At 49.1% G+C, this 27891-nt stretch overlaps 2 protein-coding genes across 7 annotated transcripts in view; both read left to right on the top strand.

Moving 5' to 3' along the window:
* The first annotated feature begins 8822 nt into the window (after nt 1-8822).
* The window catches only part of GATAD2A (GATA zinc finger domain containing 2A), a 126216-nt gene continuing 107147 nt past the window's right edge, over nt 8823-27891 (top strand). For 4 of the 6 annotated variants that reach the window (XM_007995936.3, XM_007995934.3, XM_007995937.3 and 1 more), the window contains exon 1: nt 8825-9145. The gene's annotated coding sequence lies outside the window, so the exon portion shown is untranslated. Of the gene's footprint in view, nt 9146-27891 lie in introns of all 6 variants that reach the window. The other 2 variants (XM_037992264.2, XM_037992263.2) reach the window with 1 other exon arrangement.
* On the top strand, nt 17508-17979 carry LOC103234232 (small ribosomal subunit protein uS8-like). Its single transcript, XM_037992266.2, has one exon. It carries the CDS (start codon nt 17545-17547, stop codon nt 17935-17937), a length of 393 nt encoding a protein of 130 aa, XP_037848194.2. The 5' UTR covers nt 17508-17544; the 3' UTR covers nt 17938-17979.

The raw sequence follows: 27891 nt of genomic DNA, 5'->3' as shown, positions 1-27891 counted from the left end.
TTGACACTAGAGTGCTTTAGCTCTTCTGGTTATCACCCTTCCCATTGGTATTAATTAGCCGTCATTTCTCATTGCCAGTGGGCACTACTTCCTTTGTCCAAGGGCACAGCATCAACAGGAGGTCTCACAGGCTAGCACCAGGGAACCCTTGCTTTTCTAGCTACCACTGAGGCCCCGCCTCCCTTGTCACTTGTGGAGTGGCCTGGCTCCATTCCCATTTCCCTATTTGGATGTGAATGTCACTTAGCCAGTTTGCCCACATGATTTCCCAGAGCCAGGAAGGGAAACGCCTTGGTGCAGAGATGCAATTGTGGCTACCACCAAGGAAAGGAAGGCACATCTTGGTGATTCTGTTACATGGGGTCTCTTTCTTTTTTTTCTTTCTTTTTTTTTTTTTTTGTTGTTGTTGTTGGTTGGTTGGTTGTTTTTGAGATGGAGTTTTGCTCTTGTCGCCCAGGCTGGAGTGCAATGGCATGATCTCAGCTCACTGCAACCTCCTTGTCCTGGGTTCTAGTGAGTCTCCTGCCTCAACCTCCCAAGCAGCTGGGATTATAGGTGCCCACCACCATGCCCAGCTAATATGTGTATTTTTAGTAGAGACAGGGTTTCATCATATTGGCCAGGCTGGTCTTGAACTCCTGACCTCAGGTGATCCATCCACCTCAGCCTCTCAAAGTGCTGGGATTACAGGCATGAACCACCATGCCCAGCCACTTACAGCCGAATCCTAAACTTGCATTGTCTGAATCTAAAATTGGGCCCATGTGCAGGAATGGTGACATGAAGGGGGAAGAGGTCTATGCCCTGTTGAGTCCTTGTGCAAAGCGGAACCATATTAAGAACCTAAAACTTAATATGTTGATATGGGCGTGGTGGCCCATGTCTGTAATTCCAGCACTTTGGGAGGCCAAGGCAGGCGGATCACAAGGTCATGAGTTCAAGACTAGCTTGGCCAACATTGTGAAACCCCGTCTCTACTAAAAATACAAAGATTAGCCGGGTGTGGTGGCTCATGCCTGTAATCCCAGCTACTAGGGAGGCTGAGGCACAAGAATCGCTTTAACCTGGGAGGCAGAGGCTACAGTGAGCCGAGATCGCACCATTGCACTCCAGCCTGGGCGATAAAGTGGAGACTGCATCTCAAAAAAAACAAAAAAGGCAGGGGATGATGGCTCACGCCTATAATCCCAGCACTTTGGGAGACCGAGGCGGGCGGATCACGAGGTCAGGAGATTGAGACCATCCTGGCTAACATGGTAAAACCCCATCTCTACTAAAAAATACAAAAAAAATTTGCCAGGTGAGGTGGCGGGCGCCTGTAGTCCCAGCTACTCAGGAGGCTGAGGCAGGAGAATCACTTAAACCCGGGAGGCGGAGCTTGCAGTGCATTGCACTCCAGCCTGGGCGACAAAGCAAGACTCCGTCTCAAAAAAAAAAAAAAAAAAATAGCTGGGTGTGGTGGCATGTGCCTGTAGTCCCAGCTGCTTGAGAGGTTGAGGCACAAGAATCGCCTGAACCTGGGAGACAGAGAATGCAGTGAGCTGAGACATGACACTGCACTCCAGCCTGGGCAACAGAGTGAGACTCTGTTTCCCAAAAAAACAAAAAACAAAGCAAAACAAACGAAAAAATCAGAACATCGGTCTCTAAGGATTGCACTGAGAATTGTGAGCTCAAAGTGTCCACATTGCCTGGTACACTGTAAAACACAGAACATTTCAGTTTCATTCCACTCTCTGGGATTCTTTCTGAGAGCAGGAATTTAACCTTATTCATTTAAGTAATCCCTCAGTGCTCTGCACATGACTTCTTTATAGTTGTTGAATTGAACCGGGATCAAAGAGCAGCTCATTGTCCAGCCTTTTCATTTTATACATGAGAAACTGAGCAACACAGAGGGCAACTGTAACTCATCCACATCCCACTTGTTCTTTTTTTTTTGAGATGGAATCTCGCTCTGTCGCCCAGGCTGGAGTGTAGTGGCGCGATCTCGGCTCACTGCAAGCTCCACCTCCCGGGTTTGCGCCATTCTCCTGGCTCAGCCTCCCGAGTAGCTGGGGCTACAGACGCCCGCCACCATGCCCGGCTAATTTTTTTGTATTTTTAGTAGAGACAGGGTTTCACTGTGGTCTCGATCTCCTGACCTCGTTATCCGCCCGCCTCGGCCTCCCAAAGTGCTAGGATTACAGGCGTGAGCCACCGCGCCCAGCTTTTTTTTTTTTTTTATTTTTTTTTATTTTGAGACGAAGTCTCTGTCACCCAGGCTGGAGTGCAGGGGCGTGGTCTAGGCTCTCTGCAAGCTCCGCCTCCCAGGTTCAAGCCATTCTCCTGCCTCAGCCTCCCGAGTAGCTGGGACTACAGGCACGTGCCAGGACTCCTGGCTAAATTTTTTGTAGTTTTAGTAGAGACGGGGTTTCACCGTGTTAACCAGGATGGTCTCAATTTACTGACCTCGTGATCTGCCCGCCTCAGCTTCCCAAAGTGCTGGGACTACAGACGTGAAACACTACGCCCGGCCATCCCACTTGTATTTTATGGCTGGATCTTTTTTTTTTTTTTTTTTGAGATGGAGTTTCACTCTTGTTGCCCATGCTGGAGTGCAATGGCACGATCTCGGCTCACTAAAACCTCCAGGGTAGCTGGGATTCTCAACCTCCCGAGTAGCTGGGATTACAGGCATATGCCACCACACTCAGCTAATTTTGTATTTTTAGCAGAGATGGGGTTTCTCCATGTTAGTCAGCCTGGTCTCGAATTCCCAACCTCAGGTGATACTGCCTGCCTTCTCCCGAGTAACTGGGATTATAGCCATCCCCGGCTAATTTTTGTATTTTTAGTAGAGACGGGGGTTTCACCTTTTTGGTCAGGCTGGTCTCGATCTCCTGACCTCAGGTGATCCACCCACCTCTGCCTCCAAAGTGTCAGGATTACAGGTGTGAACCACCGTGCCTGGCGGCTAATTTTTTTTTTTTTTTTTTGTAGAGAAGGGGTCTTGATATGTTGCCCAGGTGAGTCTCAAATTCCTGTGCTCAATTCTTCCACCCTAGCCTCCCAAAGTGGTACAACTGCAGGTATGAGCCCTGATTTCTGTTTTTTTTTTTTGTTTGTTTTGTTTTGTTTTGTTTTGTTTGTTTTTTGAGACGGAGTCTCGCTCTGTCGCCCAGGCTGGAGTGCGGTGGTGCAATCTCCACTCACTGCAAGCTCTGCCTCCCGGGTTCACGCCATTCTCCTGCCTCAGCCTCCCATGTGGCTGGGACTACAGACGCCCGCCACCGCGCCCGGCTAATTTTTGTATTTTTAGTAGAGATGGGGTTTCACCGTGTTAGTCAGGATGGTCTCGATCTCCTGACCTCGTGATCCACCCATCTCGGCCTCCCAAAGTGCTAGGATTACAGGCGTGAGCCACTGCGCCTGGCCAATTTTTTTTTTTTTTTTTTTTTGAGATGGAGTCTCGCTCTGTCACCCAGACTGGAGTGCAGCGGTGCGATCTCGACTCACTGCAACCTCCGCCTCCCGGGTTCACTCCATTCTCCTGCCGAGTAGCTGGGACTACAGGCACCTGCCACAATGCCCAGCTAATTTTTTGTGTTTTTGGTAGAGACGGGGTTTCACCATGTTAGCCAGGATGGTCTCAATCTCCTGACCTCATGATCCGCCCGCCTCAGCCTCCCAAAGTGCTGGGATTACAGGCGTGAGCCACTGAGCCTGGCCTAGCCCTGATTTCTTATATGGTGAAGAAAGTAACTGGCCTCTGTAGGGATTGGCAGGTATGGGTTCGACCCCAGCTGGGCCAACCACCAAAGTCCAAGTGTTTATTGTCCACCTGGACTGCCTCAGATACTTGCAGGATGTGGTAAGTACTATGACAGAGGTGCACAGAAAGGTGTTCTGGGAATAGCTTGTCTTCATGTTTACAATGGCTTCTTTCCCTAGCCAAGGACTCTATCAGCCTTGCTACTTGGGGACAGGTTGAGCTTGCTCAGGGAGTCAGGCCCCACAGGGCTCCCTGCCAACCTCCCATCATTGTGACTGAATTTATTCTTTACTTTTCTTCCAGGAACATCAGCGCACTTGTAACAATAATAATCATCTTTTCTACTGGGTATACTGTTTCATGGTTTACAAAGCACTTTCACATCCATTATCTCATTTAATCACTTCCTCCTCTGCATTCCTACAACAGTTTCTTGGTACCTCTTCGGTGTAACATTCTGCTTGGTATAACAAGCCTATTTCCCTTTATTGCATTTATTTTTACTCACAAGTTCCAGCGTATAATTCAGACATCTTTACACCTTGGACACTTATGTGTACAAAATAAGGGCAATAAAAGTTTGACATGCCAGTCACAGTAGCCTTTGACCACAGTACCAGCTACTTGGGAGGCTGAGGCAGGAGGATTGCCTGAGCTCAGGAGTTTGAGTCCAACCTGGGCAACACAGCAAGACCCTGTCTCTTAAAAAAAAGTTTGCCATATTGAATCATCAGTGTTGCAGGTCTTTCTCATTCATTACAGCCTTCTTCACTCCTTTCATTCAATGGGATTGCCTACTAAGGACAAAGCTGGGTTCTTTGGAGGGGAAATGAGGCAAGAAGTTCAGAATCAAGTGGGGGAAGACAGAAGTGAAGGCCCTGACCCCTGGTAGGCCACAGTACATGCTTCATGCTTCAGCAGAGGTGCAAACACTGTTGGGGCTGGGCACGGTGACTCACACCTGTAATTCTAGCACATTGGAAGGTAATTCTGCCACACTGGGAGGACAAGGCAGGAGAATTGCTTGAGGTCAGGGGTTTGAGACCAGCCCGGGCAACAGAAGGAGACCTTCTGTTTTAAAATGTTTTAAAAATGCAAAAACTTAGGTTGCCAGGTGCGGTGGCTCACACCTGTAATTCCAGCACTTTAGGAGGCTGAGACGGGCAGATCACGAGGTCAGGAGTTTGAGACCAGCCTAGCCAACATGGCGGAAACCCATCTCTACTGAAAATACAAAAATTACCCGGACGTGGTGGCACGCGCCTGTAATCCCAGCTACTCAGGAGGCTGAGGCAGGAGAATCACTTGAACCTGGGAGGCGGAGGTTGCAGTGAGCCAAGATCACCCCACTGCACTCCAGTCTGGAGGACAGAGCAAGACTCCATCTCACAAAAACAAAACAAAACAAAACAAAACTTCGGTCTTGTGGCATGCACTTGTGGTACCAGCTACTCAAGAGCTGAGTCAGGAGGATCACCTAAGCCCAAGGAGTGGAGGTTCCATCATGATCTTGCCACTATACTGCAGCCTGGGCCAAATCCTGTCTCAAAAACAAACAAATAAAAAGAAAAAAAAATACGACACTCTTGCGTCTCAGAGTTTGAGGTGACTTTTTTTTTTCTTTTTTTTAAAGACAGGGTCTCTGTGTCACCTAGGCTGGAGTGCAGTGGTGCCATCATGGCTCACTGCAGCCTTGACCTCCCAGGCTGAGGTGATTCTTCAAGAGTTTGGGTTGACTGATTTTATCTAGGGGTGATTGTGAAGCAGGAACGCTTATTAGAAGGATCTTACCTAGCAGAGAAGGAAACTGCAGGGCTGAAGAGGCAAACAGGCCAGATTTGGGAAGGGCCACAAATGTGTTCCTTGGGAAAGAGTGGAGAGCTGCATGGAAAATTCTCCTCAAAAAGACGGGGAGGCCGGGTGCGGTGGCTCACACCTGTAATCTCAGCACTTTGAGAGGCCGAGGCGGATGGATCACTTGAGGTCAGGAGTTTGAGACCAGCGTGGCCAACATGGTGAAACCCTGTCTCTACTAAAAATACAAAAATTAGCTGGGTGTGGTGGCGGGCGCCTGTAATCCCAGCTACTCCGGAGGCGGAGGCAGGAGAATGGTGTGAACCTGGGAGGTGGAGATTGCAAGATAGTGCCACTGCACAACAGAGACTCCCTGTCAAAGAAAACAAAACAAAAAACAAAACAAACAACAAAAAAAACAAAAACGGAAAGGGGGGAAAAATGGGTTGCTTTTCTTTTTTTTTTTTTTTTTTTTGAGATGGAGTCTGGCTCTGTCGCCCAGGCTGGAGTGCAGTGGCCAGATCTCAGCTCACTGCAAGCTCCGCCTCCCGGGTTTACGCCATTCTCCTGCCTCAGCCTCCCGAGTAGCTGGGACTACAGGCGCCCGCCACCTCGCCCGGCTAGTTTTTTTTTTTGTTTTTTGTTTTTTTTTTTTTTTGGAGACGGAGTCTCGCTCTGTCGCCCAGGCTGGAGTGCAGTGGCGCGATCTCGGCTCACTGCAAGCTCCGCCCCCCGGGTTTACGCCATTCTCCTGCCTCAGCCTCCCGAGTAGCTGGGACTACAGGCGCCGCCACCTCGCCCGGCTAGTTTTTTGTATGTTTTTAGTAGAGACGGGGTTTCACCGTGTTAGTTAGCCAGGATGGTCTCGATCTCCTGACCTCGTGATCCGCCCGTCTCGGCCTCCCAAAGTGCTGGGATTACAGGCTTGCGCCACCGCGCCCGGCCTCGCCCGGCTAGTTTTTTGTATTTTTTTGTAGAGACGCGGTTTCACCGTGTTAGCCAGGATGGTCTCGATCTCCTGACCTCGTGATCCACCCGTCTCTGCCTCCCAAAGTGCTGGGATTACAGGCTTGAGCCACCGCGCCCGGCCAGCTTTTCTTTATTTTTGTTTTTGAAAGGGAGTCTGGCTCTGTCGCCCAGGCTGGAGTGCAGTGGCGTGATCTCGGCTCACTGCAAGCTCCGCCTCCCGAGTTGACGCCATTCTCCTGTCTCAGCCTCCCCAGGAGCTGGGACTACAGGCGCCCGCCACCACACCCGGCTAATTTTTTTTATTTTTAGTAGATATGGGGTTTCACTGTGTTAGCCAGGATGGTCTCGATCTCTTGGGCTCGTGATCCGCCTGACTCAGCCTCCCAAAGTGCTGGGATTACAGGCGTGAGCCACCGCGCCCAGCCTAGGTTGCTTTTCCAGAAAGGTCTGACTCCCTGCAATGTCCTAGGGTGGAGGCGTCAGAAAGTCGAAGTTTCGGGAAAAGGGGAACCTTTCTTTCCACACTCAGATTCTGCTTAGAAAAGCACATGGAGTACAACTCCCTGGCATTTCTTTTCTTTCTCTTTCTTTCTTTCTTTTTGAGGCGGAGTCTCACTGTCATCCAGGCTGGAGTGCAGTGGCGGATCTTGGCTCACTGCAATCTCTGTCTCCCAGGTTCAAGGGATTCTCCTACCTCAGCCTCCCCAATAGCTGTGACTACAGGCGCCCACTACCACGCTCGGCTAATTTTTGTATTTTTAGTAGAGACAGCGTTTCACCATCTTAGCCAGGCTGGTCTCGAACTCCTGATCTCAGGTGATCTGCCCACCTTGGCTTCTCAAAGTGCTGAGATACAAGCGTCAGCCACTGTGCCCGGTAACTTTCTTTCCTTTTTCTTTTTTTTTGAGACAGGTTCTCGCTCTGTCGCCCAGCCTCGACCTCCCGGCTCAAGAGATCCTCCCACCTCAGCCTCCGGAGTAGCTGGGACTACAGGTGTGCGCCACCACCCCTGCTAATTTTTTAATTTTGATTTTAATTTTTGTAGACGGGGTTTTGCCACGTTGCCCAGGCTGGTCTGAAACTCCTGGGCTCAATCGATCCTCCAGCCTTGACCTTCCAAAGTGCTGGGATTCCAGGCGTGAGCCACCGGGCCCGGCCTTATTTCCTTAGTAAAGGGATGAGGGGCGCCCATCTGCTGCAATCCTTCTCTGGAGAGAGGCGGGGTGCTTGAAGTCTCAAATTCCTCGTGGAGTGAGAGGACAGGAGAGGCAGAAAATCCCCAAGTTATCTTCAGAAACGAAGGTGGAGGGGGGCGCCCAGTCCCCACTTTCCTCAGATAAAGGAGGAACAGGGAGAGTGGCTCCCAAGAGTACTTAGAAAAGGAGTGGATGTGCCCCAAATACTCCTTGGAAAAGGCGGTGGACCCTGGATTCCCCAAATGCTCCTAAGGGGTCCCGAACTCCCATGTTTTCCTAGGGAAAAGAGTCTACAACATAATCGTGATCCCAGCAATTGTCCTCAGAAAAGCGGGCAGGGCAAGGAACCCCCCAAACTCTCTCAGAAGAGGGGTCGGGGCAGATTCCCGAAGATCCTCCTCAGAACGGGGGCCAGGGAAAAGAATCCCGAAGCAGAGTCTTCTCAGAATCTCCAAGATTCTCCTGAATAGAGAGGGTCGAAGCACAAGACGAGGCAGAAAGAGCGCGGGGCCATCGGAGCCTCTTAGAAACATTGCCAGGCCACGACGCGCCCGGGCTCCTCAGAGGCGCCGCCCGCAGCCCTGCGTAGCCGCCCCACGCCCGCCAGGCCCAGGCCGCCTCCGGTGCATTATGGGTGGGGCGCCCCTGCAGAGCACTGCGGGGAACCCCCTGCCCAGCCAGTTGCTGGCCGCCGGGTGGCCCAGGCGATCCGCCCTCCGGGGTCCCAGCGAACCGGCCACGAATTGACGCGTCCCCCTAGGCCCCGCCCCTCGCGGGGTTCCCGCCCCGAAGTTTAAGTCCCGCCCTTGCATGGCCTTCAGTGGCTCTGCGGCCCGCTCCCATCTACCATTGGCAGGATGCCTGTCAGTCATTCCGTCCCGCCTCTTCGGACCCGCCCCGGCCGGCGGCGCGATCCCGAGAACCAGCCGGCCCGCGCGCTCATTGGTCGCCATGCGCTGTCTGTCATGAGACTGGCCACACCTTCTATGGGGTGCGGGTCCTGAGAGTCCTGTCTGGACCTCATTGGCTTGTGGCGCCTTCACTCGGAGAGACGCGCTTCAACCCGGAAGTATGCGAGGCGAAATCTGCCTAGCAACCGGGGAAGCCGGGCTGTGAAGCGGGCAATTTCAGTGTGAGTCTGAGCCGCGAGACCGAGCGGCGTCTCTGAGCGCGGCGCGGCGGCTCCTCCCGCCCGGGGTCAGCGCCCCGGCGCGCGCACGCGCACCCCCCGCCGCCCGAGCGCGCCCCGCGCCGCCCGCGCAGTCGGTCGGTCGGTCGTCTGTCCTGTCGCCGCTGCCGCCGCCGCCGCGGCCGCTGCGGGCGCCACCTGAGGGAGTCGCCTCCGCGGGACGCCACAGGACCTGACCGGACTGCGCCGCCCGAGGCCGTCCCGTGTCCTGGCCGCCGTCGGCGAGGGCGCCGAGCAACTTCGGTGAGTAAGGGGCAGGCGCCGCTGGCGGGTCTCCGGCTTCCGGTGCCCCGGGCTCTCTGGGGCTTCCGCTTCTCCCGCACTACCTTCGCCGAGCGGACTCCCTTCTCCACAGGACCTCCCTCTCAGGGGAGCCTCCTGCTCTGGGGCCCCCCGCCTCTCTAGGAGACCCCGTCTCTTTAGGGGACCCTCGCCTCTCGGGGACCCCCATCTCTCCAGGCAGGGGACCCCGCTTCTCTAGGGAACCCTGCCTCTCTAGAGGCTCCCTGCCTTTCTAGAGGACCCCACCTCTCTAGAGGATCCCTGCCTCTCTAGAGGATCCCCACCTCTCTAGGGGACCCCGTCTCTCTAGGGGACCCCCGCCTCTCTAGAGGATCACCGCCTCTCTAGGGGACCTCGTCTCTAGGGAACCCCCGTCTCTCCGAGGGGAGCCCTGTCTCTCTAGGCGACCCTGCTTCTCTAAGGGAGTCCCCCTTATCAGGGGCTCCCCCGCCTCTCTGAGGACCCCTGCCGGAGGGAACCCCCACCTCTCTGAGGAATCCTGCCTTTGAGAGGAACTAACTCCCTTCTTTGGGGATCCCCAACTCTTTGAGGATTCCTGCTTATCTGAGGGGACTCCCTTCTTCTCTGAGGGTCCCTCTACTTTTCTCAGGAACCCACCCCTTTGAGGGACCTCCTCCTATCTGAGGACCCCTGCCTCTGAGGGGCGTGAGGGACCTCTGCCTCTCTGAGGGGAATCCCCATCTGAGCGACTCTCTGCCTCTCTGAGGGTCCCCCCCTTTCTCTGAGGGGCCGTGGCCTCTCTAAGACCCTATCCTCACTCCTCTAAGGAGACCCCTGCTTCTATTAGGCTATACTTTCTCTGAGGGATCCCCCACCTTTTGCGGATTCCTGGGGAATCCCTTCTTCCCTGGGGGACCCCTCTTTTAAGAATACATTTCAGCTTCTTGGAGGAAGCCCTACCTCTCTGTAGGAACCTCCCCACCCCTGCTTCTCTGAGCTGTGATCCTACTTTTCTGACTTGTCCCCCTTTATTTTATTTTTTTTGAGACAGAAAATCTCACTCTGTCGCCTAGGCTGCAGTGAGTGGTACGACCTGGGCTTACTGCAACCTCTGCCTCCCGGGTTCAAGCGACTCTCCTGCCTCAGCCTCCTGAGTAGCTGGGATTATAGGCACCCACCACCACGCCCGGCTAATTTTTGTATTTTTGTATTTTTGTAGAGAGGGGATTTCATCATGTTGGCCAGGCTGGTCTTGAACTCCTGACCTCAGGTGATCCACCCACCTCGGCCTCCCAAAGTGTTGGAATTACAGGTGTGAGCCACCACGCCTGGTCCCCCTACTTTTTGATGAGTGCCTTCACTTTCCTGAGGGGGTCCCCCACTTCTTTGAAATGCCCATCTGACCGGATCATTAGTTATCTGAGGTATACCCCTATTTTACCAGTACCCTACTTTTCTATTTCTTCTATACTCTATGGATACTGCAATTTTCTGAGGGGTCCCCAGTATCTCCCCTTAACTTGAGATATCCCGCTCCTGTAGGCTCCTCACATCTCTGAGGTGTGTCTCCCCTTTTCCAAGGTATCCCTTCTCCTGATGGGAGACACTGGATCTCTTCACTTCTCTGAGGGATCTGTCTGAATTCATTGGGGTTCCCTCCCACTTGCCTGAGAGTATTCCCTCTTACTAGAGGCTTTCCTTCTGATTTTCTAAGGGAGAAACTCTTTATTTATCCTTGGAGCACTCATATGAAGCTTCTCCTCTTTCTGTCTGTGGCACCCACTTCCCCCAACTGTGGAGGAAGGGAGCAGAAATGTACCCATCCTTCAGTCTTTGTTGCCACTCTAGGGGTATTCTCTGGACTTTTATTTCGGTTTCCAGGGGCCTGGAGGATTTTGTGGCTGGAGGAGAAAGTCGGGGACAGAGAGGCAAAAAGCATGATTTCCTCATGTCCCTTTAAGATCTGCTAGATTTTGGGGAGCAGGAGCTGCTACTAGATGACCACCTTAGTTACTCAATTTTCCAGTCGTGGGGCCATCACAGTGTTGTCAGGCCTTTGTGACGACAAATGGGACAAGGGAGAAACATTGTATCCCCATTATCACACTGTCAAGCTGTGGGAGTGACCCACTTCCTGTCCCATCCCTCAGTCCTCCCTCTGCATACTATAACTTAACTTTCCCTCCCCCTGCTGAAAAAAATCAAAATAAAAAGGAGAAGAAAACTCTCCTTTATCTCTTCCTGTTGCATTTTCTCTCCCGAGATCCCCTGATTCAACCCTCGATCAAATAGGATCCCTAGTTCATAGGCCACTTTGGTTTGAAAGACAGAGCAAGAAGCAGGAAATGGGTCACCTTAGATCCAGAAACAGGGGAAGGGAGGCAAGGGACAGGATTTCTGTAAGTTTTAGGTGATTTTGGCCTGGCCCAAAAGGAACTTTTTACGTGGCGTTTACACATCTCATGTACTTTTTTTAATGGCCCACCCTGGATTCCAAGTTCAGTAGCTAATTTTATCTGCTTTGCCAAACGCAGTGCTCTGTGGAGCCCAAGTAGATGAATGCTGGCATTGAGAGATGGTCCAAAGGACAGGAATGAACTCGGTTTGAAACCTGAGTAACTTGTAACCACTTCGTGTCCACGCACAAGTCTCAAGCTAAAAACGTGGGGAGCGTTTGACTGAAGTGGAGTTCTGAAGTATGGGCTGCACTAGTGTTTGCTTTAGCATTTCAACAAGTTCTTCCCTCTGACTCCACTGGAACTGCAGTTCACTTTACAGTTTGACTGAGGGCAGTCTCTCTCCTGTTCGTTTCCATCTGGGTCTTGCTTAATTTGAGTCCTTTGTGAAGACTCCTGCCGGGGCTATAATTTGAGTTCTAAATCTGTCGGTGGACCATGTGGACACAAGTTTCAACTCGAGCTATTTTCTTCTGGGGAGAAGTGCTTGGAGACTTTCCTGGGCCCTCTGCTGCTGGGCTAAGTCAAGTCCAGGCAGGAGGCTGCTGCAGACTTGGTTGCTCTTCTCCTGCCTCTTCCTGGTCAGCTGTAGGCACTGCCCTCAGGGGAAGGGAAAGATGGTGGGGAGCTTGGGACTGAGATGAGGGTAGAGAAGTGCCTGAGGGTAGGGAAGTGCCTGCACGTATTTACTATTTTATTTTATTTTTTTGAGACAGGGTCTCATATTGTTACTCAGGTTGGAGTGCAGTGGCGCGATCTTGGCTTACTGCAACCTCTGCCCCACTGGCTCACGTGATCCTCCTACCTCAGCCTCTGAAGTAGCTGGGACCACAAGCACATGCCACCACGCCCGGCTGTATTTTTGTATTTTTGGTAGAGACGGGGGTCTCACCATGTTGCCCAGGCTGGTCTCAAACTCCTGAGCTCAAGTGATCCACCCGCCTCAGCCTCCCAAGGTGTTGGGATTATAGGCGTGAGCCACTGCGACTGACCTATTATTTTTTTTTTTTTTTTTTGAGACGGAGTCTCGCTCTGTCGCCCAGGCTGGAGTGCAGTGGCCGGATCTCAGCTCACTGCAAGCTCCGCCTCCCGGGTTCACGCCATTCTCCTACCTCAGCCTCCCGAGTAGTTGGGACTACAGGCGCCCGCCACTGCGCCCGGCTAATTTTTTTCTATTTTTTAGTAGAGACGGGGTTTCACCATGGTCTCGATCTCCTGACCTTGTGATCCGCCCGCCTCGGCCTCCCAAAGTGCTGGGATTACAGGCGTGAGCCACCGCGCCCGGCCGGACTGACCTATTATTTTTAATAAAACCTGTAGGACCAGCAGATGGGATGTTAAAAAGGAAATGGACAACTTTGAAGTCAGAAGGACCCAGTTCAGATTCTGATGCTGCCCTTCTTAGTTATGTGACCTTGGATAAGTGATGGCACAAAAGTGGCATGTTATTAAATATTTGAGGGAACACATTGCTGTGTGTCAAGGTGCTTACTGATGATGGGAGGTGCTTCCTAGATGGATGAATGAATGAATCTGAGGTAATTAACTGGAGGCAGACAGCACAGCTCCTGGCACACGGTTGGTGTGCAGTAAAGCCTGCTTGTTGTGCTCATGAGATTAGGGTCCTGGCCTGGACTCCCAGACCAGAAAGCGCTTGATATTCTGCCAAGACTAAAAATGCCCGAAGAGAAAGAAACTTGGTATGTCTCTTGGAAAACCCACTCCCCCACTGAGTCTCTTAGCAAGAGTTTTCTGTGTTCTGATACCAGACGTGAGATGGATTTGCTGTGTGGCAGGGTGTTTCTGTTTCTCTTGGCCTTGGCGTCTCCCCCTGTAAAATGGGGGTAATTTGTGAATTAAGGGCAAGTAGGGAGATGTATTACTCTAATTAGACCACAGGCAAGATAGAAGATTATAATGAACTTGAAGAATTGTGGGAAGAAAAAATAGATGAACTATGTACGCCTAAGGGATCATATGCATATTATGAGACTGCTTGAGTGAGTGAGTCCAGCAGTTACCTGGTGAGTGATCTGTTCTTACACTTTAGAACCTTGAAAGAAGAGCCGTTCTTTCATTGTAATAGATCAGATTTGGGGACAAAAGACTGGGAAAGTGATGTACAAAGGCATTTGACGCCACACAATAATAGTACTTTGAGAGGGCCAGTGTGTGGCTTAGTGCCCACAAGGAGATCAGAATTCACCTCAAGCTCTCAAGGCCCAGAGGGCTGTGGAGATGCTAACTCAGCTTAGAGGCTGGGGCAGGAGTCGGGGGGCAGTGGAATAGAGGGGAGTGGACAGGACATTAAAAAAAATTTTTTTGTTAGAGGATTTTTTTCTTAACAATTAGTGAAAGCCGTAGAATCATGGCTGGTAAATTAGGCCCAGCCTTCTTCACTTACTAGTATGGGAACAGATGGCATTCTGCCCCTGACGGCTAAAACCCAGGAGGAAATAATGGGTGAAAATCTGAGCTAGGCCCCTGGTGGGCTGCTCCTACGTTTGAAGAAAGGGTTCTGGGTTTTTTTTGTTTGTTTGTTTTCTTCCTGGAAATAAACTCTCTCTCTTCCTCCTTCTCTCCTTCTTTCTTTCTCTCTTTCATACACACATGTACAGACATACACTGACTTTGGTATTGAAGCAAATAAATATCCATCAATCTTAAATTTCTTTCAGTTCTTTTAAGGACAGTTATTCCATTACATGGGAAAGGAGCAAAATTTATAATATTTAAAATATAAGAACTAAGGTAAACAACTTCAAAGGGATCACTCTCCCCTTCAAAATTATGCTATGTCTCTTATGTGCCACAGACTTCACTCTGGTGGATGGTGGCGCCACCACCACGTCTCTATCTAACAGGAAGTTTTTTAAACTTATTTTTTTTTACTTGAAGGATCCTTACAGCAATAAAAAACCTTGGATAGTTAGAAATGATATTGATCTAGGTACATTTATTAGATGTAATGTAATGTGGTTGTCTGTTGGTGGGCAGGTCTAAAAGGCATGTGGGTCCAAACACTGCCCAGCTTCTAACTCTGGACGGTAAAACTGTTGATTTATGGAACTGAAATAGCTAGGGAAGTCAGGGTTTCCTTCCTGTTGGAGACAGCACTGGGGGCATTAAATCCCTGTGGGATCTTGATGATAAGAAATAAACTGACCTCTTTTGGAATTGGGAAATAACTACCGTGTCAAGTGATTCCATCCAAATGAATGGATGGTGTTATTTTTGATTTCTAGTATTAAGTTTGACTTCATCCTCTCTGCAACTTGACTGCCTTTGTTTATGCTGTTGTCTCTTTTGAATAAGAGTTTTTCCTCTTCTTTCTTTTTCTTTTTTTTTTTTTGAGACAGAGTCTTGTGCTCTGTCACCCAGGCTGGAGTGCAGTGGTGCAATCACAGCTCACTGTAGCCTTGACTTCCGGGCTCAAGTGATCTTCCCACCTCAGCCTCTTGAGTAGCTGGACTACAGGCACGCACCACCATGCCTGGCTAATTTTGTATTTTTTGTAGAGACTGGGTCTCGCTATGTTTCCCAGGCTGGTCTTGAACTCCTGAGTTTGAGTGATTCTCTCACTTTGGCCTCCCAAAGTGTTGGGATTATAGGTGTGAGCCACAGTGACCAGCCAAAGTTTATTGTGTTTTTTTTTTTCAGACGGAGTCTCACTCTGTCACACAGGCTTGAGTGCAGTGGTGCGATCTTGGCTCACTGCAACCTCCGCCTCCAGGCTTCAAGCAGTTCTCTGTCTCAGCCACCCAAGTAGCTGGCATTACAGGCACCCACCACCATGCCTGGCTAATTTTTGTATTTTTAGTAGAGATGGGTTTTCACCATCTTGGCCAGGCTGGTCTCGAACTTCTGACCTCGTGATCCACCTGCCTCAGCCTCCCAAAGTGCTGGGATTACAGGCATGAGCCACTGCTCCTGGCTAAGTTTTTTAAATTTTTATTTATTTTTTATTTTTATTGAGACAGAATCTTGCTCAGTCATCCAGGCTGGAGTGCAGTGGCACGATCTTGGCTCACTGCAACCTCTGCCTCCTGGGTTTAAGCCATTCTCCTGCCTCAGCCTCCCCAGTAGCAGGGATTACAAGCGTGCACCACCGTGCTCAGCTAATTTTTGTGTTTTTAGTAGAGACAGGGTTTCACCATGTTGGCCAGGCTGGTCTTGAACTCCTGACCTCAAGTGATCCCCTGCCTCAGCCTCCCAAAGTGCTGGGGTTACAGGCGTGAGCCACTGCGCCTGGCCAAGTTTATTCTTTTAAATTGGCTTATAAGGGGCCAGGTGCAGTGGCTCACGCCTGTAACCCTAGCACTTTGGGAGGCTGAGGCAGGGGATCACTTGAGGTCGGGAGTTTGAGACCAGCCTGGCCAAAATGGCGAAAGCCTGTCTACTAAAAATCCAAAAATTAGCTGGGCTTGGTGGCGCAGGCCTGTAATCCCAGCTACTCAGGAGGCTGAGGCACAAGAATGGCTTGAACCTGAGAGACAGAGGTTGCAGTGAGCTGAGATCAGGCCACTGCACTCCAGCCTGAGTGACAGAGCAAGATTCTGTGTCAAAAAAAAAAAAAATTTTTTTTTTGACTTATAAGGGACAAGTGAACACTCAAATAAGAGCTTTACTTGTGTGGCCGTAAGGTATGGTGTGTGTTTGTTTTCTAGTGCAATTTACATTACATTAAAAATTAGAAAGTGTTAAATCTTTTGGCCCATATAACGTCCTACGCCAACAAATAATCCAGGAGCAAACATTTTCATGCCTAAGATAAAACGTTTTCATGCTTGGTGAGGGGGGTCTGGCAGTAAGCAGGACTGACACAGTTGGCCTTCCAGGAGCATACATCTTAGTTGCACACAAATAAACAAGCAAATGAATGAAAGAATATTGTGAGGTTTCTTTTTTTTTTTTTTTTTTTTGAGACGGAGTCTCGTTCTGCCGCCCAGGCTGGAGTGCAGTGGCCGGATCTCAGCTCACTGCAAGCTCCGCCTCCCGGGTTCACACCATTCTCCTGCCTCAGCCTCCCTAGTAGCTGGGACTACAGGCGCCCGCCACCTCGCCCGGCTAGTTTTCTGTATTTTTTTTAGTAGAGATGGGGTTTCACCGTGTCAGCCAGGATGGTCTCGATCTCCTGACCTCGTGATCCGCCCGTCTCGGCCTCCCAAAGTGCTGGGATTACAGGCTTGAGCCACCGCGCCCGGCCGAGGTTTCTTGAGAATATCCCTAAGTGCTGCAGCTACCCTCATTGGGAGCTTCAGGTGGAGTTTCTTGGAGGTGTAGAAGTGAAACCTCACTACCTCTTTAATTTCCTCACTGGGCTCCTGTTTCCTGTCTCTAAAAGGAGACAGAAATTATGGCATTTTCCTACTTGATTGTTGGCGATAGTTGATTCATGGCCACTGTGATTGTAATCTTGGAGAAACGAGGGAAACTAGAATGGTCATGGTAGCGGGTATTTTCAGGTTTGTCTTTCTTTCTTTTTTTTTTTTGGAGACAGAGTCTTCCTCTGTCACCCAGGCTGGAATGCAGTGGCTCGATCTCGGCTCATTGCAACCTCCACCTCCAGGGTTCAAGTGATTCTCCTACTTCAGCCTCTCTAGTAGCTGGGGTTACAGGCAACTGCCATCACGGCTGGCTAATTTTTTGTATTTTAGTAGAGATGGGTGTTTCACCATGTTGCCCAGGGTGGTCTGGAACTCCTGAGCTCCAGCAATCCTCTGGCTTTGGCCTCCCAAAGTGCTGGGATTACAGGCGGGAGCCACCATGCCTGGCTCAGTTTGCCTTTCTTGAAGTCAGTGGTGGTGTGTTTTTGGAATCCTGGGGCATTTCTTCATGGCAACGCATATTACACAAAGTGATAAACCGCTCTGAAAGCTCTTCCCTTGTTGAAATCTTAAAAACATTCAGATAGCTTTCCCGCCATCTTTCCGCGCCACCACCATGGTGCGCATGAATGTCCTGGCTGATGCTCTCAAGAGCATCAACAATGCCGAGAAGAGAGGCAAACGCCAGGTGCTTATTAGGCCGTGCTCCAAAGTCATCGTCTGGTTTCTCACTGTGATGATGAAGCATGGTTACATTGGCGAATTTGAAATCATTGATGATCACAGAGCTGGGAAAATTGTTGTGAACCTTACAGGCAGGCTAAACAAGTGTGGAGTGATCAGCCCCAGATTTCATGTGCAACTCAAAGATCTAGAAAAATGGCAGAATAACCTGCTTCCATCCCGCCAGTTTGGTTTCATTGTACTGACAACCTCAGCTGGCATCATGGACCATGAAGAAGCAAGACGAAAACACACAGGAGGGAAAATCCTGGGATTCTTTTTCTAGGGATGTAATACATACATTTACAAATAAAATGCCTCATGGACTCGGAAAAAAAAAAAAAAAAAAAAAAACAAAAAAAACATTCAGATAAGCTGGGGCTGCCTGGGTGTTGGTGGTGATTTAGGAATAATGAGATTTCCAGTAGATGACTGCTTTGTTGTGTATTGGTAGACTCTTGGTGCATGGATTTCCCTCTGCTTAGGCTTTCCTCTTTTTTTTTTTTGAGGTGGAGTCTCGCTCTGTGGTCCAGGCTGGAGTGCAGTGGTGTGATCTTGGCCCACTAAAACCTCTGCCTCCCAGGTTCAAGCGATTCTCCTGTCTCAGCCTCCCAAGTAGCTGGTATTACAGGCGGCACACTGCCATGCTTGGCTAATTTTTTGTGTTTTAGTAGAGATGGGGTTTCATCATGTTGCCCAGGCTGATCTCGAACTCCTGAGCTAAGGCAATTCACCTGCCTCGGTCTCCCAAAGTGCTGGGATTACAGGCGTGAGCCACCGCTCCCGGCCTAGGCTTTCCTCTTACACTGGGACTGGGAAGATGCTGTTTACACTTTTTTATGTTGGGCAAGGCTGGAAGTCTTAGATTTGACAGGTGCTTTTCTTAACTAAGTGTATCTGCGAGAGGTGGGACTGGAGAGCAAGGCGGGATATTCATTTTGGGCACAGCCTTGAGGGCAAGAGGGAGGCTGTTAGAAGGAGAGTTTCTGGTTGTCTTTTTTTTCCTTCCACCCAAGTTCTGACTCCGGAGGTGGAGAGGCAGGCCCATGCCGGAAGTGGGCGTGGAAAAGTAATGCAACTGTGCATGTGACCAGGCTCCCACCTCTGGGCTCTGCTGCCCTTGGGAAGTGGATGCTTGCTCCCTCCTGACTTCCTGTTCTCCCTTCTTACAGGCAGAGTTCTTGGGCTCCAAGTTGAGCACAGAAAATACGTTCAAGGCCAGGCGTGGTGGCTCACACCTGTAATTCTAGCACTTTGGGAGGCCGAGGCAGGCGGATCATTTGAGCCCAGGAGTTTGAGACCTGCCTGGCCAACATGGCAAAACCCCATCTCTACTAAAAATGTAAAAACTACCTGGGTGTGGTGGTACACGCCTGTAATCCCAGGTACTCTGGAGGCTGAGGCAGGAGAATCACTTGAACCCAGGAGGCAGAGTTTGCAGTGAGCTGAGATCATGCCACAGCACTCCAGCCTGAGCGACAGAGCGAGATTCCGTCTCAAAAAAAAAAAAAGAAAAGAAAACAGGTTCAAGTTCCCCCTTTTTCCTTAGTAAACCATTTTGTCAGAGCTGGGAGCCACCAGTGGACCTGTACTTGCCAGTTTTGGGGTCTCAACTAATACACCCACAGACTCAGAGGTTTATCTGGCAGGGTGGCGAAAAAGATGGTTTCTTGTTATATTATCACAGTGTTCCCCTCGGGAACTCTTCTGCACCAAGAGCTGCCTGGAGATGTGTATGGAACTTAAAGAAGCTGACAGTAGATAGGTCCTTCAGGAAGAGTGTGCTTTGGAAGAATGGTTTGTAGTTACTTACAGCTTTTTGCTTTATGAAAGTACTGTGGGAGGCCCTATGCCATAGAAACCTTATAGCCAAAAAACTTTGGGCTTGATCCTGATTCTACCACTTGCTGGCATGTGACCTTAGAAAAATAGCCTAACTTCAAGTGGCCTACTCTTTCTGAGCCTCAGTTTCCTCAAAATTAAACTCAAATCCTCATTTGTGGGCTGGTTTGTTTGTAAGCATACAGCAAACGGCCAGACTGTTGTAGATGCCTAGTAAAGGTAGTTGTTAAAGAATCATATTTAGGAGCCAGGCACGGTGGCTCATGCCTGTAAACCCAGCAGTTTGGGAGGCTGAAGTGGGTGGATCACCTGAGGTCAGGAGTTTGAGACCAGCCCGGCCAACATAGTGAAACCCTGTCTCTACTAAAAGTACAAAAAATTAGCTGGGCGTGGTGGTGGGTGCCTGTAATCCCAGTTACTAGGGAGGCTGAGGCAGGAGAATCGCTTGAACCTGGGAGGCGGAGGTTGCAGTGAGCTGAGATCGTGCCACTGCACTTCAGCCTGGGCAAGAAAAGCGAAACTGTCCGAAAAAAAAAAATAAAGAATCATATTTAGACTGACTGTTTCTCTTGAGGTTGGCACCTGAGTTTGGACAACAATCTGTGGGTGTTAATACTGCCCAAGAACAAACCAGTTGACACTGGGCCAATAGGCTGGGCATGTCTGAAGGCCAGTGATCTGGAAGTTCCTGGATTGGTTGATTTTTCCCAGTGAGATCCCTTAGTTCATTGTAGCTTTAACCCCCACAGCCTCACCTTACTGTACTCTCCATATGGACTTGCAGTGCTTCAGGAAATGTGATGGGGTAATTGGGAAAAAGGCTCAAACCTTGAGCTCAGGCGATCCGCCTTCCTCGGCCTCTCAAAGTGCTGGGATTTCAGGCATGAGCCACTGTGCGCAACCTATTGGTTAGGTTTCTTTCTTTCTTTTCTTTCCTTTCTTTTTTTCTTTCTTTCTTCTTCTTCTTTTTCTTTTTTTTTTTCTTTTTTTTTTTTTTTTTTTGATAGTCTCGCTCTGTCACCCAGGCTGGAGTGCAGTGGCGCGGTCTCAGCTCACTACAACCTCCGCCTCATGGCTTCAAGCCATTCTTCTGCGTCAGCCTCTCGAGTAGCTGGGATTACAGGCCACCATGCAGGGCTGATTTTTGTATTTTTGGTAGAGACGAGGTTTTACCATGTTGGCCAGGCTGGTCTCGAATTCCTGACCTCATAATCCACCCGCCTCAGCTTCCCAAAGTGTGAGATTACAGGTATGAGCCACTGCCCCCGGCCGTTAGGTTTCTTAAGTCACTAGGTGTTCTGAGAAGAGGCATAGCATGGGCACAGGCAGGGACCTGGAGGTGAAAACAGCCAAGTGAGTTCCCTTGACCTGAAGAGGTTATGCTGTTCTAAAAGTCAGAGTTTGAACTGATCACTTTGGCAAGAAAAGTCCAAAATTTCTTCCAAAGGTAGAAAGTTAAAATGTGCTATAGTAGGATCCAAGATAAACTCAAAATAGTATTTAAATTGAACTTTTTTTTTTTTGGAGACGGAGTTTCACTCTTGTTGCCCAGGCTGGAGTGCAGTGGCGCGATCTCAGCTCACTGCAACCTCCGCCTTCTGGGTTCAAGTGATTCTACTGCCTCAGCAGGAGAATGAGTAATGTGTAATGAGGCTAATTTTGTATTTTTAGTAGAGATGGGGTTTCTCCATGTTGGTCAGGCTGGTCTCGAACTCCCGACCTCAGGCGATCCGCCTGCCTTAGCCTCCCAAAGTGTTGAGATTACAGGTGTGAGCCTCTGCGCCGGGCCTTAAATTGAGCTTTCAGTAAACATTTTCTTTTTTTTTTTTTTTTTTTTGAGACGGAGTCTTGCTCTGTCGCCCAGGCTGGGGTGCAGTGGCGGGATCTCAGCTCACTGCAAGCTCCGCCTCCCGGGTTTACGCCATTCTCCTGCCTCAGCCTCCCGAGTAGCTGGGACTACAGGCGCCCGCCACCTCGCCCGGCTAGTTTTTTGTATTTTTTTTAGTAGAGACGGGGTTTCACCGTGTTAGCCAGGATGGTCTCGATCTCCTGACCTCGTGATCCGCCCGTCTCGGCCTCCCAAAGTGCTGGGATTACAGGCTTGAGCCACCGCGCCCGGCTCAGTAAACATTTTCAATCAGGAAGCAATGATGGCCAGTGAAATCAGCCATCTAGACTCTGTAATGGAATACTGTATATGTAGACTTTAACCTCCAAAGAAGCTTCAAGAAAGCAGACTTCAGGGCTGCTTCTGACTTTTTCCTTTGAGGATTGTTATCATTTAAGCCGGTCTAGAATTCTTAATACTTCAGAACAGTTTTTTGTTTTTTTTGAGACAGAGTCTTGCTCTGTTGCCCAGGCTGGAGTACACTGGCATGATCACTGCAGCTTTGAACTCTTAGGCCCAAGCCATCCCCTTGCCTCAGCACCCAGATAACCAGGACTATAGGCACATGCTATCATGCCAGGCTAATTTTATTTATTTATTTAGTTAGTTAAGCAGAGTTTTGCTCTTGTTGCCCAGGCTGGAGTGCAATGGCGCGATCTTGGCTCACCACAACCTCTGCCTCCCGGGTTCAAGTGATTCTTCTGCCTCAGCCTCCTGAGTAGCTGGGATTGCAGGCATGCACCACCATGCCTGGCTAATTTTGTATTTTTAGTAGAGATGGGGTTTCTCCATGTTGGTCAGTCTGGTCTTGAACTCCTGACCTCAGGTGATCTGCCTGCCTCATGCCTCCCAAACTGCAGGGATTACAGGCGTGACCCACCACACCCTACCTTATTTATTTATTTATTTATTTGAGATGAAGTCTCTCTCTTGTTGGCCAGGTTGGAGTGCAGTGGGCAACTGCCCAGGCTGGAGTGGGAGTGCGATCTTGGGTCACCGCAACCTCCACTTCCTGGGTTCAAGCAATTCCCCTGCCTCAGCCTCCTGAGTAGCTAGGATTACAGGCATGTGCTACCACGCCCAGCTAATTTTTGCATTTTTAGTAGAGATGGGGTTTCATATTGGCCAGACTGGTCTCCAACTCCTGACCTCAGGTGATCCGCCAGCCTCGGCCTCCCAAAGTGCTGGGATTACAGGTGTGAGCTACCACTCCCGGCCAGCTAATGTTATTTTTTAACTTTGTCTTAGAGACAGTGTCTCACTGTGCTGCCCAGGCTAGTCTCGAACTTCTGGGCTCAAGGACTCCTCCCACCTTGGCCTCCCTAAGTGCTGGGATTACAGGCATGAGACACTGTGCCCAGCCTAGAACAATTTAAACTAACTTTCGGCTGGGTGTGGTGGCTCACGCCTGTAATCCCAACATTTTGGGAGGCCAAGGTGGGCGGATGACCTGAGGTCAGCAGTTCACCAACATGGTGAAACCCCGTCTCTACTAAAATACAAAAATTAGGCTGGGCGTGGTGGCTCACGCCTGTAATCCCAGCACTTTGGGAGGCCGAGGCAGGTGGATAACGAGGTCAGGAGTTTAAGACCAGTCTGGCCAAGATGGTGAAACCCTGTCTCTACTGAAACTACAAAAATTAGCTGGGCGCGATGGCGGGTGCCTGTAATCCCAGCTACTTGGGAGGCTGAGGCAGGAGAATTGCTTGAACCTGTGCGTCAGGGGTTGCAGTGAGCTGAGATCACGCCACTGCCCTCCATCCTGGGCAACAGAGTGAGACTCCATTTCAAAAAAAAAAAAAAGCAAAAATTAGCCAGGCATGGTGGTGCATGCCTGATGCCTGTAATCCCAGCTACTTGGGAGGCTCAGGCATGAGAATTGCTTGAACCTGGGAGGTGGAGGTTGCGGTGAGCTGAGATCATGCCACTGCATTCCAGCCTGGATGAGAGAGCGGGACTCCATCTCAAAAAAACAAACAAAAACCTACTTTTTTTTTTTTCTTTGAGACAGGGTCTCATTTGGTCACCCACGCTGGAGTGCAGCAGCAGTAGTGACACAGCTCACTACAGCCTCGACCTCCCAAGCTCAAGCCTGCTAATTTTTGCATTTGTTTTTGCAGGGATGGGGTTTTGCCATGTTGCCCAGGCTGGTCTGGAACTCCTGGGCTCAAGTGTTCCACCCGCCTGGGTCTCCCAAAGTGTTGAGATTACAGGTGTGAGCCACCTCGCCCAGCCAATTTCTAAACTTTCACTGCATTTTCAAACTTTAGCCTTTAACTTCTCAAATTGTCTCTATTCAAGGTTAACTTTTTGACCTAAATTTGAAATAAATATCTTAGTCTTCCCAAAACAGGAATTGGTTAGATAGAGACCTGATTACGTGGGCATGTAAGAGGGCATGGTTGTTATTATCAAGCTGTGAAAGAGAAGACAAAGTAGAAAGGCACTCCACCTGTGTGTTTTTTTTTTAAAATAAATTACAGGCATTTCACTATAAATGGGGGGTTTGGGGTGTATGCATCCTGTTAGGAAAACATTGGGGAGGAATGTTTTCCTAAATTGGCAGATCTGCCAATTAACAAATTGGGAGTAGGGTGTGAAATAGATGCCAAGTTTTAAAAATACGTTTTTCTGCATGTCCAACTAAGGATATTTATTAGACTGATCATGTGACTAACAATACTCTTTCCCTGCTTGGGGGGTTTGAATAGGCTGATCTCTAGACTCAAGGGTGTCATATAGCCTTTTTGTTTTTCCTGGTAGTTTTCTGAATTTTTTTTTTAATCTTTAATTCATAGAAAACAGTTTACTTCCTGATTATTCAAGCCTTAAAATTGATCCAAATTAGGTGGGAATTTTTTTAAACCATATGTAGACACAAAAGAGATATTCCTTGCCAACTAGTGACACATGGCAGATGAAGACAGAGTGGGAGATACACTTCCGGTTCACGACAGCACTTCTGAGCAGTTTGTGCTTAACCCTTTAGGGGAGCATTTGTGCTCAGAACCCTGGAGCAGGACAGTGCGAGGGCCACACAGAGACTCCCTCTGGACAGAGCCTAACTGCAGATGGAGCCTGAACCCTGCGCTGCAGAAACACTGAGCGTAACGAATTGTGGTTAGAGACGACATTCAAAACAAACACACGTTGACAAAGTGGACCATCCCTAGAGAGCTGTGTTTCAGGGAGCTTTTCAGCATAAACGATGGTGATGGGGACAATGGGGGCTGCTGACCCATGTCCCACGAACTCCTGATCTAGTGTGAGAATGTTGTGAATGCAAAGATGACTCTTGTAGCAGTGGTAATGCATTGGAAGTATTGTGTTTTTCATGAAGCATCACTGTAAGAGTCCCTATAGCTATTTTCTGGTCCCTCCCTGAAGAATCAAGAGTATCAAAGTATTAAGGAAATCAAAATCACTTAATAATTAATCTTTTCCTTTCCTTTCCCAGTCAATTTCATTGTAATCTCACCATGTAAACATGAATTTGGGGTGAAATAAGAAACTTTAAAATGATCCTCCGTTAGAGATTGTTGTTATATTGTCCCTAAACTTACAGTTTTAAACTTTAGAGTACCAAGAATACAAAGTACAAAAGCAGGGCTGGGTGTGGTGGCTCCTGCCTATAATCCCAGCCCTTTGGGAGGCAGAGGATTTCTTGAGGCTGGGAGTTCAAGACCAGCCTGGCCAACATGGCGAAACCCTGTCTCTTCTAAAAATACAAAAATTAGCTGGTGTGGTAGCACACACCTGTCGTGTCAGCTAGTCCAGAGGCTGTGGCACAAGAATCGCTTGATGCTAGGAGGTGGAGGTTGGAGTGAGCCAAGATGACGCCATTGCACTCCAGCCTGGGGCAACAGAAGGAGACTCTGTCTCAAAAAAAAAAAAACAGTCAGTGCTCATTTTTCATAACGGTGATTAAAAGAAAAAAACTTGGCGTGTGTGTTTTTTTTTTTTTTTTTTTTGAGACGGAGTCTCCCTCTGTTGCACAGGCTGGAGTGCAGTGGCATGTTCTTGGCTCACTGCAACCTCTGCCTCCCGGGTTTAAGCGATTCTCCTGCCTCAGCCTCCCGAGTAGCTGGGATTACAGGTGCGTGCCACCATGGACAGCTAATTTTTTGTATTTTTAGTAGAGACAGGGTTTCACAGTGTTAGCCAGGATGGTCTCGATCTCCTGACCTCGTGATCCACCCTCCTTGGCCTCCCAAAGTGCTGGGATTACAGGTGTGAGCCACCGTGCTCGGCTGATTCTTCAGTTTTTCTTATGAATACATTTTCTGCATTGAAATCATTTTGTGTTTTTCAGTGGCACCAGCCTGTCAGCTTCTGGCGTCTTGGGCTGCAAAACCCTTGGGAGGAGTGGTCTCTCAGTTGTCGATCAGCATTTATCACATAAGTCATCTTGTATGTTGTCCACCAAGAACTTTGAATAAATTTTCTGATTGAAAAAGTACAAAAAAAAAAAAGAAAAAGTACAGTACCTTGAACTTTCAGTGGGTGATGCTACTCTTTTTCGGTAGTTTCATACTAGTTTGGAGCCTTTGGCCAATTTCTGCCATAAAAGCAGACGTGAACATGGAAGTTGGCCCCAATTTCTTTTCCTCAGTCCCTCAGTTGTATAGAGACAGGCTCAGGTGGTGTTTAGAAGTTTAAGAGTACACTTGAAAGATCATTAGTCTATTTTTGTTGTAGTTAACGTAGAAGGAGGCCTAGCTATTATTAGTGGGGTTTGGTCTATGAAAGACAATAAAGTTTAAAATGAATTTGGAAATTTTTTTTGTTGTTTTGAGATAGGTTCTCACTCTGTCACCTAGGCTAGAGTACAGTGGCACAATCATGGCTCCACTGTAGGCTAAAACTCCTGGACTTGAGTGATCCTTCTGCCCCAGCCTCCTGAGTATCAGGGGCTATAGGCATATGCCACCATGCTGGGCTAATTTTTTCTTTTTTATGGAGATGGGGTCTCACCATGTCAATGCAGCTGGTTTCAAACTCCTGGCTTCAAGCAATCCTCTCACCTTGGCTTCGCAAAGTGCTGGGATTACAGGTGTGAGCCACTGTACCTGGTCTGGAAGAAAATTTTAACTAAATAACAGGTGTTTTGAAAGTGCAGTATTGGGCTGGGCGCGGTAGCTCACGCCTGTAATCCCAGCACTTTGGGAGGCTGAGGCAGGCAGATCACGAGGTCAGGAGATCGAGACCATCCTGGCCAACATGGTGAAACCCTATCTCTACTAAAAATACAAAAAAATTAGCTGGGCATGGTGGCGCATGCCTGTAGTCCCAGCTACTCGGGAGGCTGAGGCAGGAGAATTTCTTGAACCTGGGAGGTGGAGGTTGCAGTGAGCCAAGATCGTGCCACTGCACTCCAGCCTGGTGACAGAGCGAGACTCTGTCTCATTTAAAAAAAAAAAAAAAAAAGTACAGTATTAACAACTGCTATCACTAAGGTTTTTTTTTTTTTTTTTTTTTTGAGACGGAGTCTGGCTCTGTCACCCAGGCTGGAGTGCAGTAGCGCAATCTTGGCTCACTGCAACCTCTGCCTCTTGGGTTCAGTGATTCTCCTGCCTCAGTCTTCTGAGTAGCTGGGATTACAGACGCACATCACCACGTCTGGCTAATTTTTGTGTTTTTAGTAGAGACGGTTTCACTGTGTTGACTAGGCTGGTCTCGAACTCCTGACCTCAGGTGATCCACATGCCTCGACCTCCCAAAGTTCTGGGATTACAGATGTGAGCCACTGTGTCCTGCCAGCACTAAGTATTGACTATCTTGTTTTCAGAGCAAGGAGAAGACTTTTAGAAAACATGGTTCTAGCCCTAGTTGTTTCTTAATTAGTTTCTTCAGCTTTAGTATGGCATCTGAAGGCAATTGCATCATATTTCATAATCACCCGGCTGAACTATTTGCTGTTTAGTCCAGCACTGGGCACTGAGGCTAAAAGGTCTTTAATCCAAACAGCCTCAGCATTCACCCAACCTGAGCCTATGGGACCCCAAGCAGATCTGGATTCACTATCACTTGCCATCTACCCGCCTGGCCCTCTCTTTCTATGACAGAAATAAACGCTGTAGCCCTGTAGCTATTTCACCCCACCTACATACCCTGCACCCCTCATACCCCCCATCTGACTTCCCTGGCTGAGAAATTGGTACTGCCCTCTAGAGCAGGCCCTGTCACCAATGCACCCCTCAGTCCACAGGGGTGTGTCGTTAATATGTTGCAGTTGATGCCTCTCTCTTTAAAAAAAAAAAAAAAAAGGTGGTTGTCACCTTGGTGACTCACACAGGGCTTGCCAGCTGAAACTCTGGAATCTGTATATCTGTCTCAAGTCTCAGGTCTCCCACCTGACCACACTTTGCTCTGTTTGTAGTTAATTAAATTGACATTAATCAAGACCCAGGTGAGGGGCAGTGAGGTAATAGTTTGCTTGTATTGCTTTAATATCATCTGATTAATCACTGTAGCATGAAGGAGTTCCCAAAATATACAGCCACCATGTTA

Source organism: Chlorocebus sabaeus, chromosome 6 (genome assembly GCF_047675955.1).
Source record: "Chlorocebus sabaeus isolate Y175 chromosome 6, mChlSab1.0.hap1, whole genome shotgun sequence".
Lineage (NCBI taxonomy): Eukaryota > Metazoa > Chordata > Mammalia > Primates > Cercopithecidae > Chlorocebus > Chlorocebus sabaeus.
Note: the sequence above shows the minus strand (reverse complement) of the source record. Positions and strands in the feature narration are given on the sequence as shown.